Genomic DNA, 18,607 nt, shown 5'->3' on the forward strand with positions numbered 1-18,607 from the left:
CATGTAGGTTGGTAGGACGTATTGGTTACATCTCTTTGTCAACGATACCCAACTGTCAGGTACCTGTATGAAAATGTGGTACCCCACCATGCGATTCTGGAAGAAAACAGATTTATTCCATTCTATGCCCAAGTTTTCATCTAATGGTGTACAATGATCCACGTCTGATTTTTCATTTTGTTCATTGAATAGTCCCTCCCGCATGAAAAATCATTTATTTTTCTTTGCATAGATACACGTGAAAAATCATATGTATCTATTATATGTTATTGGATCCATTCCTAGAACAATGCTCTAAGGCTAGCATCGAACGAACAAGATAAACATATATGAAAGTTATCATAGGGCATTGTATATATTGCCATTATATGAGATGAAATTACTGCAAAATCTGACATAATTTAGCATTTTAGCCTAAAAATCGATGACCTTGAGCATCAGTTGCTATTACAAGGATTAGTTATGTCCCGAAGACCTAATAACATGAGAACTCGGCATCCAAGTGTAGCAGCAACTAGAGCAGAGCCATAATGCTACACCATATGATGAAGTGCAAGCTACAAGGTAGCAGTAGCACAACATGGAACCAGACTAGAATTCATTGCTTCTGAAAATCTGCTCTTTCATAACTGGGGCGAAAGTTCCAAGCGCCAGCAATGAGGATAAAGTAATTTGACAAGTTAACTTATATGCTTCTGCAACGGAATGTACACGAGTGACTTCCAAATTGCGAAATGATGTCTACAAGAGCTCCATAACCAGATACAGACGTAACCTGGAAAAGAAACAAATGTAACACACAATGACTGAGGTGAGTTGATGTGTATTCAACTAGAGATAACAAAAATATAGATGTTTTTGTGTTACTTATAATATTCATGTTTCATACGTACAAATCAATGGTTGGGTTGGAGTTCTACTTCTCAAATATAACTTTTGAGTTCAGTTGCCTTATTTTGTTAGGTTGATATTCTTTTATTCTCCCAATTGAGAATCGCCGAAAGCTTTTTTGATGAGATTATGATTTGTGTTAAAATGTAATCTAAGATGAAATTGTCTAGTGCCATACAACTGTTACTACTGGATAACTGAAAAGGTTCAAAATAGTGCAAGAAAGTAGTGAATAAAAAGGAACTTACACCAGAAGGATGCAGAGAAATTGAAAATACAGATTGAGGAGCACATTGAATTTGTGAAAGAATTTTTCCATTTAAGTTGAATCTGGTGAGAAATGGTTCTGCTCCAACAGCTAAAATCTGCAGAAATAACATGGGATGTCAGAGATAAGATGGCCCAGAAAGGTGTGCACGATACAAAAGGAAGAGTTTAAAACACAATGCCCTAACAGAGTAAACGGAAATATCACTGTTATATCACAAGTTTTAATGTTTAGCTAAACATCATTCACACTAATAAGGGAGATCCAAATAGGTGGACCTGATGGCTTTTGAAAAACCATCCGTAACACGTACAGATGAGAACTTGAACCTAACTGACGAAGAAATGATGTGTTGATGAAATAAAATATGCACAAACTAACTTGATTATTATCAAATAGAACATCTTGAATACAAGCATGAGTTGCCGTGCTAAAAACGCATTCACGAGCAGGAAGATTCCAGACTGACAAAGATTGGCCCTTTCCACAAGCCTGTGACAGTACAGATATATGGAGAAGTCAATACCTCGAGCCAGAACAAAGTAGCACAGATTAATAAAATCATTTGGGCCAATAGAATAAACTAAGAATGACTATGAAAAACTTGATCAATTTAATATAAAATATCACCATTTGCAGCTCATTAAAATAGAATCAGAAAGGATAGGTTAGTGGTGCAAGTGAACATATTTAAAGCACGGTAACATTTTATGGCATAATCTCTTACCAACCAGCTCTCGCTAGAATCAATAGTGACGCAACTAACACATGGATAAGATGTGTTTGATTTCTTATCTGGTATGGGATCAATTATTTGGATGCATTTCCCAGCTGTGCAATCTACAACAGTTCACAAAATTCAATCAAGTCATATACATTGGTAATAAAAAATGAAGACTACTCAACTCGTATATAAGTGGCAGAAACCAGAAGAAACACGATTAGATGTTCATTTTCTAATCAATTCATATCATCTTGTCCTGGTTGTACAGTAAATTTAGTACCCCATATTCGAGCAGTGCCATCTTCTGAACCAGTTATGATCTGAAACGAAACAAAAAATAGCAGGTATAAGAGCATGAAATAAACTTAAACGTTTTTTAGAGAACTTCAGTTTGTACAAATCTGCAGCCTCAGCCGACTCCTTTTACGTGATTTTGTATTACAGAACTTGTATTTTGCAAGTAAATATTTATATGCTTTCCGGTTACTTCATGTGGTTTCATTTTTATTTCTTCCTTTTCCCCCTCTAAGCGAAACAGTAAAAGCTTTTCTGTTTCTTGTATTAACAGATCTGTGTATCTTTTTCGGCTGGTGTCTTTAGTGAACCATACAGCTTATAAGAAGTAGCTTTAAGGGAGCTCCTCGTTCGAGATTGGCTGCTAGTTTTATAAAAGCTAGAGTGAGTTTCTATTTGCTTTCTTGGTGATCCTACTCATAGTTGTTTTCTTTGGGTCCCTGGGATTCAGGACTCAATTTTCCTATGTAAATTTAAGTTCAAACAAAAATAACCCAAAAGAGGCAAATAAGACGGAGGAAAGCTGAAACCGAATTAGATATACGGGTTTTTGGTTCTACATTGTTCATGGAAAAAGAAGAGAAATTAATGACCTGATTGCTCAACTTGCACGCAGCAATGCTGTGTAGATAGTTTGAGTGCCCTTTGAAGACCGTCTTAACCTCACATTTCTCCTGATCATTGTACCAAAACTTGATCAAGAATGTTGGTCATTTCATTTATTCACTAACGATTTTCCCTATGTCGAAGGATAGTAAAATCATGTCACGCATATTGGGGCAGCAGAGTGAGAAAATACATACCACATCCCAGCAATACGCATAAGAATCACCGGCAGCTGCATAGATGGATCCCCTCTATAGATAATCATGAAAATTCCACGTTATACAGGCAGAACATGACAGGATGAAGTATGACCGACAAAAGCAGGTATAATATGATTTCTCAAATTGAGAGTAAGGACTGATAGTGTCTGGAAAGTTGGCAGTTTTCTCTCCTAAAATTTAGAAAAGCAAGTTTGCAGAGCAATGAATGTCAACTCTTTCAATATCAGAAATTTATGCACACTGTTGCAGTTCACTTGTCTTAATCATTCATCTTGTAACAGCAAAAGGGAAATAAATCTTGGAGGTGCCATTTCCTACCGCATAAATCCCTTCCCACGTAGCTACAAGAAAAAATACCTAGGCAGGAAATCCTATAAACTCCATACTGCTTATAGGATAACGATTCAGGTAGGTAGATGACAAAAACACAGTACTGTTACTGAATTTGTGGAAGATAAAAAAGAAAAGGTGAAAATGTTTCAGAGTATCCAAAAATGGTTGGGAAGTAAGTTCAAGAGCAGTCTCTAACAAAACCAAATAAATACACTTACATGAGAAAAAGAATGTTCAATCTTGCCTATCATTCAATTAATTTTACTCACGAATACAGAATGCCAAAAAAATCACATTATGGACCCTAGAGAAACCATGTGCCCCAATCTCAACATGTCAAAGACTTATAAATTTCGATAACTAGATTTTCCATGAAATAAATCTAACAGCAGCTAACTCGAAATAAAAACAGTTAAAAAATGCATAAACCTGACAATCAACTGCCAAAGCATTGTTCTCTGGAATAGGAGAGAGAGCACCCCAAGGACCTCTGAGATATAGAGAGGAAGCACCAGAAGAAAGTAGGTGGAAATAAGAAATAAACAGAAAAGAGAACAAACCAAGGCTTACGTATCCAATACACAGTCAAAACAGAACGGAAATTTGCAGAAACAAAAATTGGCATTTACACTGCACTCATTCTACCATATTGAAATAGAAGGCATGTGGACAAAAGTCTTATAATTATTATGAAATGCCACATGAACTTCTTCTTGATGCTGTTAAGTAATAAGGCCATTAAGACCATTTTTACTTGGAAATGAGTGAGTTCACAAAGTTGTATAGATACCACAGAAACAGGCTGAGATTGATCATTGCTTACATTCATTCATATCTTTTAAATTTGTGGAAAAAATTTCATAATCAAGAAACCCACAACATTTTAGTACTACCTGCATGCCATCTAACTCAAAATTATTATGTGGACCAAATACAAAAGGAAAAGGCTTTTGTAAGCTAACATTGCCATTCTCTTCAATTAAAATAAAATCACTAACTTATGCTGAGGATTCACCAAATCAAGCACCGGCTTCAACTTGCCTCCTGCAAAATAAAATGAGCATTGAGTTACGCATAATAATGGAGTTTGGATGTTCTTTTAGTAAAACAAAAGAAAAAGAAATTTAGCAATAAAATGGGACAGCAAGCCCATCCAGATACATGCAAAATAGAAGGGCTCAAATCCTACAAAAATCTAGTAAAAACAAAAAATTGGGCATAAGACAAACAGAAATTCATAAAAGTTGGACTGATGTTGCACTAAAATACACTAAGGTTTCAGGACATCACACTAAAATACACTGAGGTTTCAGATTAACTTTAAATACCATAGGTTTGAATTTCTTATTTATGTTAAAAATCAATCACTTTGAAGCTGAAGCTTTCCATTGATGGGCTCCACAACAATGTAAAAATTTTAGCCAGGGCTCTACTAGATTGGCGCCAAAAAGCAACTTTACAACATTTACAATATTTCAAAGTATCCTCTTTTTTGCCGATGACTCATCTGACCTCAAGGTTTCAAGTTTGAGACGAAGTTTCGGGTTCGAGTCCAGTTATAACAAAACCCTTCCCCCAACTCAAAAAAATCCTCTTTTCTGGAACAATGCATCGGTGACAACCTAAAGCAGTTAAAATTTCACAAAAGAAAGCTAGAAAAACAAGGTTCATACTAAGTTCCATTCAAGGACAACCAAATAATCTCAAAATATTCTTTGAACCGATACCACTCTAATGGATAAATTACCTTGTATAGGAGCTTCACTTCCCATAACCTCTTTCCATTTCCACCCTCGTACTCGGCCATCATCACCACAACTAGATAACCCAGTCCCAAGTCGACAAACATATTCAAATGCCATTGATATAAAACATAAAAAAGAAAGCAAATTTCACCAAAATTATCACCCAGCCATCACTACCAGTACTATTTGTTAATATGATGATCAAAATATTAATCCAGTGTGCGTTTCAAAACACAGTCTTAATTACAAACAATATCATTTCAACCCAGAAAATAAATGTAAGATCACAAGAAAACGCTCAGACTAAAGAAAAGTAACTAGTACCTCAGTAGCAAAGAATCATCATCTTCACCATAAAATTTAACATCATAAGCAGGTCCATCATGCCCTTGAGTCAAAAAATTCGGTTCCGCTGTCAACCAACTTCACAAAACAGAGACTCGTTCACTAAAATTTCCAACACTTAAAACTCGAGACTGAATCAAAGCCGGTAAAATTATAGTTAAAATAGACCAGTAACAGCACCAATCTATATCATTGCTCCAACACATAGTGATGTGTACTTACTTTTCACCCCTTGCAGTCCCGCAACCATATGCCTGCCAACAAACAAAGATTGCATATTTTAAAAATGAAGTACACTTCAAAAGTCACATTGAGTGTATGAGAGTACGAATTACGTTTATCATGACTATAGAACGAAGTAGTCCCAGATATTAATTAGAAAGGATCGTACCAAGCAGGAGGAAATGGAGTAAGAGGCAATAGAGCCGTCGCTGGAGGCGGTGGCGATGTGATCGGAATTGGGATTAGGGTTAGCGTTTGGAGCAAATGTGGTACGGAAAATGGTCCGGGTAAGGGATTCTCTCTCCCCTAAAATGCTTTCTCTGTAAGCGTCTTCGTCCCAGTTCCTGCAGTCCATTCTTTCAACTCCCATTTCTCGTTTCTCTAAACTCCTCTCGCGAGCTCTTGAGAGAAACACTTAAAATGACGATCAGCAATATGTGATGGTAACATGTCGCATGTCTGAGGTTCAAGATATCGAATGATTGATGAGTTATTATAACCAACATAAATTCTAATCTTTCTTTGAGGTCTTATTTTTGTTTTTCGAGACGGTGCAATATGCAAATATACCATACATCCAAAAATTCTCAGATTAGAAATGTCTGGTTTTTTACCAAAAGAAAGCTGCAATGTGGAGTATTTATGATATGCACTTGGTCTGATGCGAATTAATGCATGAGCATGTAAAATGCATGTCCCCGTATAGAAACATGGAGTTTTGTTTTCATAATCATTGGTCTAGCAATCAGTTGTAGACGTTTAATCAATGATTCAGCTAATATATTTTGTGTATGTACATGAGTAACATGATGATTAACAATGATTCCCATTGACATATAATAATCATTGAAAGTCTGGGAAGTAAATTCACCAGCATTATCAAGTTTAATTTTCTTGATTGTATGATCAAAAAATTGATCCCGCAATTTTATTATTTGAGCAAGTAATCTTGCAAATGCCACATTCCGAGTTGATAATAAATATACATGTGACCATGTGCTGGAGATATCGATTAATACCATAAAATATCTAAATGGTCCACGTGGTTGATGAATTGGCCCACAAATATCACCCTGAATACGTTCAAAAAACATGGATGATTCAGTTTGGATTTTAGCTGGTGATGGTCTTATAATAAGTTTTCCAAGAGAACATGCTTTGCATTAAAACTTGTTATTTTGAAAAATCTTCAGGTTTTTCAGCGGATGACCATGTGTATTTTCTATAATTCTTATCATCATTGTTGAACCAAGATGTCCTAATCGATCATGCCAATTGATCAGTATTGAAGAATTATCAAATATAATGTTTGATTCAATTAGACTTATATATGTATAATGCAATCCAGTAGGGAGCATGGATAGTTTTTCAACTACATATTTCTTTCCTGATTTATATGTGATAAGACACATATATTTCTTATTTTAAATTGCCATTTAACCCTTCTAGAAAAAAGAATTTTGCGATCACCCCCAAAAACTTCGAAAAGATTCGCAATTTGGGTTTTTTTTCTCCCACGAATGGCTTCTTCTATTCACCGGACGAGCTGGGAGTTCTTCCAGTTGCGTTACAGTTCAAGATATTGGTATTTTTTTTTTATCTTGTGGACTTTTATGTTAATCAAAACCAAGTCAAATGTCGTTTCTTTATTTATTTGCTTGATTATTTCTGTAGTCCACAAAATGGGTCAAAATCAACTCAAAGTTTTTGAAGAGCGAGGGGAGATTCCCAGGATGAGGACCAAGAAAGTGTCAGGTCAACTCAATAATGCTATTAAATGCTGGCACAAAGCTGTCCATTTTTCTTGCTCTATTATCCTATAAATCACTCCAACTAGAAAACAAGAATCAAAGGGAAAAGGCTTTTGATAGTTAGAATTTTAATGGATTTTGTTAAGCCATTGTTATCACTTCTAAGTTGTTTGGCTGATTACTTTTTCAGAAAAGTTGATATAGCTGCAAATGTGGATCAGAATATCGATTCTCTTGAAGCTTCACTTGAGGCGCTTTTTGACACGAGGGACGACCTGAAAAAAAAGGTTGACAGAGCGGAGCTGCTAGGATTAACATGCACTACCCAAGTCAAAGGGTGGGTCTAACTAGAGTTGACAAAGTGGAAATGAAGTAAGAATAATCAAAGAGGATATAGAGCAGAAGAAGAGGCAGTGTATACGATGTTGCTACACAGACTGTTATTTGAGATGCGGGATTGGCAAGAAAATTACGGATGCGATATTGTTAGTAAATGATCTCAAGAGCAAGGGAAAGGGAAATTGGAAGTAAACTTGGCAGATGGATTGCTTCTTGTCCCTGTAGTGGAGATACCGAGCCGGCCAGCTGTGGGGCTTGAACTGATGTTGGAGAAAGTCGGGAAACTTCTTAGACAAGAGAATGTTGGAACCATTGGAATTTATGGGATTGGAGGCGTTGGGAAAACAATTCTGCTGAGAGCATAAACAATGGATTTTTGACCTTGGATCATGATTTTGAATTGGTGATCTGGGCTGTGGTGTCGAAAGATTACGTGATTGAGAAGATTCAACAGGCGATTGGAGTGCGATTAGGATGGTCTTGGGATGAAACTTAGTTTCAATGATTACGAGCCTCGAGAATATACAATGTCATGAGAAAGAAGAAATTTTTGTTGCTCCTAGATGATGTTTGGGAAGGCCTTGATCTCGAGAAGATTGGTATCCCCGTTCCCAATCAAGAAAATGGAAGCAAAGTGGTTTTCACTACACGCTCTATGGAAGTGTGCAGTTATATGGATGCAAACTTCAAGCTCAAAGTGGATTTCTTGAATGAGCGGGAATCTTGGCTTCTATTTCAGGAGAAGGTTGGCGGAAATGAGATCATAAACTCACCGCCGATATTTAATTTTGCTAAGACTATTGTCAGAAAATGTGGAGGTCTTCCCTTGCTATTGTGACCATAGGAAGGGCAATGGCCAACAAAAGAACATAGGAGGAATGGATCTATGCTGTAGAAGTTCTATACAAGTCACCATCAGAAGTGCGAGGTATGGAAGACATTTTTACACTTCTAAAATTCACTTACGACAACCTTGACAACGATATATTAAGATCGTTGGTGTTGTACTGTTCTTTATTTCCTGAAATCTACTGTATTGAGAAAGAACATCTTATTGAATATTGGGCTGGGGAAGTATTTTTTAGATAGCTTACAAGATAGCAAAGTCCACATCATGGGACATGCCATTATAGGATCTCTGAAAGTTGCGTGTATTAGCGAATGGATCTACACGAACGAAAGATAATCTCCACAAAACTCAAACAAATATATTGAGGGAAAATCACAGAAGAATACAATGAAATGTCCTATTTATAGTAAATGGAGAAGTAAAAGAAGAAAACGTATTTCCCTAACACAAAGCGTGTAACAACTATTCTAATACTCCTCCTCAAGATGGAAAATGAATATTGTGAATAGCCATCTTGGACAAGAGCTCTCGAAACCGTGTGGGAAGAAGAGACTTTGTAAACAAATCAGCAAGTTGCAGACTTGAGGCCACATATAACACTTTGATGATCCCAGCTTGTAACTTTTCCCGCACCACATGGCAATCTATCTCGATGTGTTTAGTACGCTCATGAAACACAGGATTGGAAGCGATATGCAGGGCTGCCTGATTATCACAAAACAAAGGTACTGGAGTATCACAGCATACTTGAAAATCATTGAGCAATGAAAGCAACCAGACCACCTCGCATGTTGCATTCGCCATTGATCGATACTCTGCTTCGGAAGATGACCTGGAAACAGTATGTTGTTTCTTTGATTTCCAAGATATCAATGACTCTCCTAGAAGAACACAAAAACCAGAAATTGAGCGTCTTGTATCGGGCCAGGCTGCCCAGTCAGAATCATAAAACAAACTCAGCTTGAGGTTGGATGATGAGTTGTAGAACAAGCCCTGACCTACTGTCCCTTTAACATATTTCAGCACCGAATATATAGCTTGTAAATGTGTGTCTCTTGGCTTTGAAACAAATTGAGTTAGCTTGTTAACTGAGTATGCTAAGTCAGGACATGTGACAGTAAGGTAAAGAAGTCTACCAACAAGACGTCTATATACGGAAGGATCAGAGAGCAATTCACCCTCTTCTTCATTGAGCTTCAAGCCTACATCTAACGGCGTAGTACGTGGCTTACATCCAGTAAGTCCTGTATCAGCAAGTAATTAGAGAGCATAGTGCCGTTGGCATATAGAAATGCCTTGTGATGAACGTGCCACTTCAATTCCAAGAAAGTATTTGAGGTCACCCAAGTCTTTTAGCTTGAATTGATTGTCCAGAAATGTCTTTAAATCAGTGACTTCTTCCTCATTGTTCGTGGCAATGACTATATCGTCCACATATACCACTAAGGCCAGAAACACATCTCCACGATTGCGAATAAACAATGAATTATCTGCATGAGATTGAACAAAACCAATACGAAGTAGTGTGGAAGAGAATTTGGCAAACCATTGTCTAGAGGCTTGCTTCAAACCATACAAGGACTTGTGCAATTTGCAAACTGCATTCGAAGGTAAAGACTCTCCATGTCGTTGATATCCCGGAGGCAACGACATATACACCTCTTCAGATAAGACCGTGCAAGAATGCATTATTTACATCTAGTTGTGTTAAAAACCAGCCATGAATAGAAGCCAAGGCCAACAAAGTTCTCATGGTTACCAACTTTGCGACATGTGAGAATGTCTCAAGATAATCAATACCCTCTTGTTGTGTGCAGCCCTTAGCTACGGGCCTTTCCTTATAACATTCCAAACGACCATCAGCAAAGAATTTTGCTTTATACACCCACCTACAGCCTACAACACGCTTGTTAGGTGGCAAAGACACTATGGACCAAGTCCCATTACGTTCCAAAGCTCGCAATTCCTCAAACATGGCTTGTCTCCATTCAGGTTGAACAACGGCCTGAGAGAAATTGTTTGGTTCGACAACAGACGATATAGTATGTACGAAAAATTTGTGAGATGGGGACAAACAATGATCACCAAGAGTAGAAGACATCGGGTGAGCAATACAAATAAAAGAAGAAAATTCAGTGGTATAACAATGAAAATCACGCAAATGACTTGGAGGTTTGATTATTCTGCTGGAACGATTTGAATGTACCAGGTCATGTGTGAGTAGGGACATGAGAAGATTCAAATTGTGTTGGTAAGACATTATCAAAGAAAGAATCTAAATGTGAAAGAGGGGATTCACTGTGAAAAAAAAAGGCGGTCTCATGAAAAATCATATCACGAGAAATGTATATTTCATTTGTATCAAGATTAAGGAGTTTGTATGCCTTAAAACCCAATGGATAACCCAAAAACACATACTTAATGGCACGGGGTGAAAACTTAGTACGGTGACTCATGAAGGTGGAACCATAGCACAAACAACCAAAGACTTTCAAGTGAGAATAAGAAGGTGGTTTGCAATGCAATAGTTCGAATGGAGTTTTATGTGAAAGTCGAGGGGAAGGAGTTCGATTGATCAAATACACAACAGTTTGAACACAATCACTCCAATAAACTAAAGGAATGCATGACTGAAAAAACAAAACTCGAGCCACATTGAGTATATGTTGATGTTTTCTTTCCACAACTGAATTTTGTTGTGATCGCTCAACACATGAATGCTGAGAAATAATGCTTTCGCTACGAAAGAAATTATAAAAATCTAGCTCAGGAGCATTGTTTGTCCGAACAGCCTTAATTTTACGTTCAAATTGGGTGCGAATCATTTTGAAAAAAATGGGAAATATGTTAGAGACATCGGACTTAGCTTTGAGGGAATAAACCGAAGTGAATCGTGAATGATCATCCACAATAGTGAGAAAGTACCTATAACCTTCAACACTTAAAGTAGAAAATGGACCCCAAATATCAAGATGCACTAAATCAAACAAATTGTCACTAACTGAATTGTTTGAGATAAAAGATAGACGTTTCTACTTAGACAATGGACAAACATGACAATCAAACTCTTTTTCTATACATAAGGACCCAAGAGCTAAATCTTTGCCTATGACAGATAATCTGGAAGATGGATGACCCATTCTAAAGTGCCAAAGTTTACATTGGGTTAAGGAAGCATTACAAACAATAGATAATGATGGAGAAACTTGTGATACCAGGCTGGAGTTGGTTAACACATAGAGATTGCCAACTCGTCTACCCATCCCAATCATCTTGTTCTCGTTGAGTGCCTGAATTTGACAAGAATCAGAAGAAAAAGAAACTGAGCAAGGAAGATTAGTTGTGAGTGAACTAATTGACAACAAATTGAAGTGAAATTGAGGCATGAATAAAAAACTCTCAAGAACAAGTTCACATGACAAACGAACTGAACCAATATGTGTGGCTGGTGTAGTGGAATTATTTGGCAATGTGATAGTGGAAGCAAGGGACGTATATGAAGAGAATAGTGATAGAGAACAACAAATATGGTGTGTTGCTCCAGTATCCAACACCCAATCACAATTCAGAATTGAAGTAAAAGCAAAAGATAAAGGGATTTATACCACTGAAACAGTAAACAGAAGGCTCAGGCTGTTGTGCAGTTGAATTAGGGCCATATTCAAGTTGGAGTTGGGAACTGAGGAAGCAATGAGCTGCTTGCAATGTTCAGGACTAAGTTAATCACTCAAACCATTTGATCCTTTGTCACTGGAATAACAGACTGGAACAATATCAGCAGAGGCAGAAGTAGAGGCTTGAACTTGATTAGCTCGGTTGCGGTCTTCACTTTGCTTTTGCTTGTATTTAGGATGACTAGGTGGATACCCATGGAGTTGATAGCACTTGTCAGCTGTGTGCCCTGGATAGTGACAATAGGAACAAATCATTTGTTTATCATTTTTATTGCTTTTACCATGTGAAGATCCTTTAACAAAGGCTGCAGCAACAGATTGGTGCATAGAGGACTGTGGATGAGCAGAACCAGAACCACTACAAGCTCCTTTATGTATTGATTGATGTCTTTCCTCCTGTACTACAAGTGAAAAAATCTTAGACATGACTGGAAGTGGATCCATCATTAAAATCTGAGCTCGTATTTGAGCATAAGAATCATTTAATCCCATCAGAAATTGTAAAAAACAATCTTGATTTTGATAGTTCATCCACTCTTTAATCGAACCACAAGTACATACAAAAATCGGCTGGAAATCCCTCAATTCGTCCCAAAGAGTCCTCATACGAGTATAATACCCACTGATATCCATCAATCCTTGTTGTAAACCATTCAAGAGTTTCTTAATCTGAAATATACGTGGAGCATTACTTTGATGAAAACGATCACGTAAATAAATCCAAACTTCATGCGCAGTATCAATGTACATTAAGCTATCCGCAATTTCACGAGAAACCGAATTAAGGATCCAGGAGATAACCATGCTATTACAGCGGATCCAAGCACCATACAACAAATCCTCAATTGGAGGACGCACAGAGGTGCCATCGACGAAACTCAAATTGTTTTTCGCCGTCAATGTCATAGTCATCGCACGACTCCAGGTGTTGTAATTGTTACCTGAGAGAGGGTGAGACACCGGAACAAGACCAGGATGATCATCATTCTGCAAGTAGAAGAGGCTGCCATAATCTTCGAATGCGATTCTTTGGCCCTGGCCCTGATTAGTGGTGGAACATTGAACATTTGAGTTTGGAGCACCTCTCTCCATGGAAGAGAAGCGGAATTACTGCGAATTATTGCTCTGATACCATATTAGCGAATGAATCTACACGAACGAAAGATAATCTCCACAAAACTCAAACAAATATATTGAGGAAAAATCACAGAAGAATACAACGAAATGTCCTATTTATAGTAAATGGAGAAGTAAAAGAAGAAAACGCATTTCCCTAACACAAAGCGTGTAACAACTATTCTAATAGCCTGCTTCTTGGAAACATGCGAAGAAGAATCACAAGTGAAGATGCATGATGTTTGAAGTTTTGCCTTATGGATCATGTCTGAACGTTCAAATGCCGAGAAAAAAATCTTGATGCGGGTCAGTGAGGGACTCTTGGAAGCACTTTCTGTTGATACCTAGAAAAGAGCAAAGAGAATTTCGTTACTAGATAACGAAATCACCACATTAACTGAATTACCAAGATGTCCCAACCTATCTACGTTACTGCTTTAATGGAACAAAGGTCTGAGCAAAATCTCTTACGGGTTTTTCCCATGCATGCCGATTCTCAAAGTTTTGGACTTATCGTTCACCAGCATCCGAGAGCTTCCAAAATGTATCTGCAAATTGGTTGAGCTTCGGAATTTTGATTTATCAGGAACTAAGATAAGTACATCACAAAAAGAATTGGGATGTCTGACTAATTTAAGACATTTGAATATTCAACGCAATCCACACCTCAGAACTATCCCACGTGAAGTAATATCAGGGCTCTATAAGGGTCTTGAATTTATACAGTTACTCTTGTTCGGATGTGGAAGATTTCACTTGAAGTGAGATTCACATTTTTTGTTAGGTATTCTTTTATTTGACTTGAGAAATCTCGGGATAGAAATAGATGAACTAAATGTCCCGTCCCGGTGCTCACGGTTGTTGGCAATTCGTTTCCCAAGATACAACGACTACGGCTTCAAAATAGTAGCAATACAAATTTTAAAGTCATACGAACTTTGAAAATGTTTAGAACATCATCAAGATAGTATACCAACTTTCTAATTTCGAATTCTAAGCGTCAAACTTAAAAATCTAATTCCAAGAGCTTAAATCTTATAAAACTTGAATTTAAGTTTAAATGCTTAAAAAACTTAAAACTAGAAGACAACTCTCGAATTTAATTCCAAAGTTTGAATTTAAGCGTATAAGCTTAGAAAATCCAGTTCGAGATTTTATATCATGAAATCACACGGCCATCAATAATTTTTTTTTTAATTTTTTTAAATATATATTATATCATATAATAATATATTATATATATAATTCTTTCGGTTCAATCNCCATTTACCTATATCATCATATTCTGGAGACTCGGATCAGTTACGCAGGCCTAGCATCAGCAATTGTAGGAAACTGAGATACTTGGAGATCAATGAGGCAGTAGCAGAAACACATGCTTTAAATGGCCTTCCTAACCTCACATTAGTATGGAGAAATCCCGGATGCCTTCAAAATCTTCCATGTGTGAACATTTCGTATTGCCACAAGTTGAAAAACTTTTCTTGGATTCTACGTCTGCCAAATCTTGAAATTATCTATATATTTTATTGCGAAGAAATGGAAGAAGTGATAAGTGAGGATGAAGCGCGAGGGGAGGATAACTTGCACGCTTTTCCAAGCCTAAAAATCATATCAATCCGAGATGTCCCAAAACTGAGGAGTGTGAGAACCTACATATGTAACTCTAAATTTAGGAGGACCATTAAATTTTGGTGTACCTATTTTAGATGGGATTATTTTGTATTACTTTTGGGAATATAATCTTTAAATAAAGGGCATGCTTGAGCATGGAGTTTTCGAAAATTTGAGAATAAGATTTACAAGATTGGGATATAGCATACAAGAAATTACGGCATGTTAGTGTAAAATAAATAAAATTCGAAAATTAGCATCATGTGCCTAAATATGGGATTGCTTGAATATTGAATTATATGCAACTTGAGTTAAAAGAATGGAAGCAAATCTCTCCCCTCCCTTGCACCAATTTTCTAGCCAATCGAGGTGCTAGATTAGGGAATTAAGAGCTCAATTTGGGAGCAAAATCATCAACCATGAAAGGCATAGTTGGAGTCAAATCTTATGGGATTTGGCACTAGTTTAGGCATGACCTGAGTATCTAATTTAACTCCCTCTCCCTCACCTATAAATACCACATCATTCCTAGCCATTCAACACACAAATTTCGAAATCCTTGCTGCATATTTTCGAGAATTCCAGCAGCTTGTCCTAGCCAAAACTCTGCTAAAAAATCGTCCAAGAAAATCAAGCCGAAGTGCCGCCGAGTGAAGAACAAGGAACGATCCACTTTCCGAAGCCGAGCACCTACGTTTTTAGCAATTAAAAATACTATAAGTGGGCTTGTTTAAATCCATAGATTTCGGTTATGTTTTTATTGTTTTCGAAAAATTCGATCGAGCACCGTCATTCTGTCCATACGTTTTTTTTTTTTGGAATTTTGGTACGTTTACGTGTTGACACTGTGAGGATTTTATGAAAATGGGTGGAATTCCAACATATGGCCATTCACGGTGGGATAGAACCGATTTATGGCCTCGCCCCCTTAGAGGATTAAAACTTAGGGACTGATATCAGCAAACCATATAAGATGGAAAAATCGCAGTGCTGTTATGTTATGAATATGATGTTACGTTACGAAAAGTATGATGTATTTATGTGTTGTTTTCGAAAATAGAGTAAATATTTTTTTTATGTTGTGCTCGATACGCCCACACTTGCTGAGTATTCCCAAAATACTCACCCCTTTACAACCTTTCCCAGATAAGCCTGAAGAAGAACTCGAGGAGTAAGAGTCTGAGCAATTCTGGGGATGATGAATGTTCAAGAATTTAGATTAATTTTAAAAGTTATTATGATTATTCAGTTTTACGTTTCCGTATTAAACTCTGTTGTTTTTGGATTTTGGTATTGTAAAGACAATCGTTATTTCGTTTAAATTATGATATATAAAGTGGTTTCGGTTTATACTGTGCTACAAGAATTGTTGTTTTCGATTGTGTGATTGTTAAACAACGCCGGTGTCATCCCCGAGTTCCGAGGCGTGACAGAGTAACTCCCAAAGAGCCATATTTGTTCCCAAGCTGAAGAATATTGCTGTCATAAACAGTCCAAAGTTGAGGAAGCATCCACTCAAAGCTATCAATGTCTCTGAATTGCCAAAAGTCTACTGCAACAAGTAATGGTGGGATAATCTTGATTGGGATGACTCTGGCACCAAAGAGACCTTCCTTCCCCACTTCATGACAGCTTGATAATTGGAAAATTTACTGCTTTTTGTTGCTCAAACAACCTCCATTTAAGCAACATGTGATTTTGTCTCCTCTTCCACCTCTGTAAATAATTGATTTACAAGCTCCGGTTGCCAAGTTTTTGGTGGGGCGGTGACGACACGGCAGCAGCTTTGTAAACCAAAGAAAGAGGGGTTTCCTGGATTCTTGGATGTCGAAGCTTTCGATCAAAGACCCCTCACCAAACAGTGATGGCTCTTAGCTGTTGAATTTGAGAGGAGATACTTGCTGCTCTATTTCGGAAGCATAATTGTTTTACTACATATAATTCCATTACATTTGTAATTCTAATTGTCACTTGGTCAAGATTGAGCTGTCACGTCCCGATACCGGGGTGAGTTGACATCCGGTGTTGTTTTACAATTTTTCAATCGTAAATCAACAAGCCTCGTAGTACAGCGTACAACCAAACCAGTCTTTTTCATAAAACATACATTGTCTTTACATCGTAATCAACTTAACAAACGAGTGCGGTAGCGAACAACGTAAAAATAAAATATAGCCAAATTCCAAAGTATGTCTTGATCAACTGAAACCTTGTTACCATCCCCAGAAATGCATTTGCTCTTCTTCTTCAACTTGGTTTTCATTCTTATCTGGGAGTGAGAGGTGTAAGGGTGAGTATTTTGTGAAATACTCAGTAAGTGGGGGACGATCGATCACAATAACACAAGGATATACATATATAGATCTTAACAATTCGAAATTTTCCGTGTCTCAACAAACATCGGAACAATAAATAGACAAAATGATAGACACGACATAACTTATATATATTTATGTAAATATTAAATGAATTTCATGTCACAATAATAATTCATAACAAAATCAGGACATGATATTAACAATGAGCATAACTTATCATATGCATATAGACATATCATATATTATTCGTATTGCACTGTTATTTCATCTTATTATCCATGGTGTTACTGATCAGTCCCCTATATGTAATTCTTCTAAGGGGTGAGGCCATATATCAGTTATTATTACCCACCGCATCAGGGCCATAAACTTGTCATATCTTATTATGTTTTAGGAAAATTTTCCTTTTTACCATTTCTAACTTGAATCATAACAGTGCCTTTAAACATAATTCTTAGAATACACCAAATTGATGTTTAAGAATATATATTAGAATATAACATGAAACGAAAACAACATAATTTTGAAACGAAAGGAACATGCATTTGAAATTGATTTAAACATGCTTAACAATTTATCGAAACGAAATATTCATATATCAAATCGAAGGAATATATCATATCGATCGATTTTTTGAAAACATACTTACATACTTTAAAACATAAGCCCACTTACCGAAAAGGTGCTCCAAAATTACGGAAGAAACAAGCTGGAATTTATCGTCCGAAAATCCGTAAATTAGCTAAACTCGGTTGAAATCCGAGCAGTTTTCTTGCCGAATTGTTTCACAAAATTTGACCGTATGCATGAGGCTGAAATTTTGATATGATGTTTAGAACATATGAAAGTGTAATATGAACGGTGGAGATTAGATTTGAATAAACCGTTGGACTGGAAGTTTCTCTCGAAAATGAACAGAATTTCTAGCTCGAAAATATCACTCAAGAAAATGTTGATGGTGTCCAAGCTTCATTCATGCTCTAGTTTGAGAGGTTTATGGTGTGTCTTCCCTCATTGTCAAAACATCTATTTATAGGTAAGATTGGAGAATAATTCTTATAATTTAATGCATGCTTTAAAATATTTTAATTATTTTAGTCAAAAATTTGGGCACAATTGTTTTTCGATGTTTTGAACTCTTGTTTTTTCAATGTTTTGAACTCTTGTTTTTCAATGTTTTGAACTCTTGTTTTTTCAATGTTTTGATCTCATGTTTGTCAATGTTTTGAACTCCATAATAGATAATAAATATAATACTAATACTAATAATTAATAATAATAAATCATATTCTTACA

General features: G+C 36.6%; 3 protein-coding genes and 2 pseudogenes across 5 annotated transcripts; 2 read left to right on the forward strand and 3 right to left on the reverse strand.

Moving 5' to 3' along the window:
• Positions 1–330: 330 nt before the first annotated feature.
• LOC140962305 (THO complex subunit 6) lies at positions 331–6,082 on the reverse strand. 3 transcript variants are annotated; one of them, XM_073421163.1, is made up of 13 exons: positions 5,819–6,082; positions 5,650–5,681; positions 5,407–5,505; positions 5,085–5,155; positions 4,336–4,381; positions 3,767–3,827; positions 2,981–3,034; positions 2,771–2,851; positions 2,164–2,203; positions 1,887–1,999; positions 1,438–1,651; positions 1,140–1,256; positions 331–775 (listed from the first exon to the last, which is right to left on the reverse strand). In XM_073421163.1, exons 1-13 carry the CDS (start codon positions 6,017–6,019, stop codon positions 681–683), a joined length of 1,224 nt encoding a protein of 407 aa, XP_073277264.1. In that variant the 5' UTR covers positions 6,020–6,082; the 3' UTR covers positions 331–680. The 3 variants fall into 3 exon arrangements, with proteins under 3 accessions (XP_073277264.1, XP_073277266.1, XP_073277265.1); XM_073421165.1 differs by having other exon boundaries at positions 1,541–1,651; positions 5,819–6,081; XM_073421164.1 differs by having other exon boundaries at positions 1,140–1,259; positions 1,541–1,651; positions 5,819–6,081.
• A 998-nt stretch (positions 6,083–7,080) lies between these two features.
• On the forward strand, positions 7,081–8,925 carry LOC140963340 (disease resistance protein RPS2-like; annotated as a pseudogene).
• Positions 8,926–10,252: 1,327 nt separating this feature from the next.
• LOC140963341 (uncharacterized mitochondrial protein AtMg00820-like) lies at positions 10,253–10,690 on the reverse strand. The gene has a single exon (XM_073422634.1). The coding sequence runs from the start codon at positions 10,688–10,690 to the stop codon at positions 10,253–10,255; it is 438 nt and encodes a 145-aa protein (XP_073278735.1).
• A 1,618-nt stretch (positions 10,691–12,308) lies between these two features.
• LOC140963342 (uncharacterized) lies at positions 12,309–13,355 on the reverse strand. The gene has a single exon (XM_073422635.1). The coding sequence runs from the start codon at positions 13,353–13,355 to the stop codon at positions 12,309–12,311; it is 1,047 nt and encodes a 348-aa protein (XP_073278736.1).
• Positions 13,354–14,144, forward strand: LOC140963343 (disease resistance protein RPS2-like; annotated as a pseudogene).
• The last annotated feature ends 4,463 nt before the right edge of the window (positions 14,145–18,607 follow it).

Source organism: Primulina huaijiensis, chromosome 17 (assembly GCF_012295235.1).
Source record: "Primulina huaijiensis isolate GDHJ02 chromosome 17, ASM1229523v2, whole genome shotgun sequence".
In the NCBI taxonomy this organism is placed as follows: domain Eukaryota; kingdom Viridiplantae; phylum Streptophyta; class Magnoliopsida; order Lamiales; family Gesneriaceae; genus Primulina; species Primulina huaijiensis.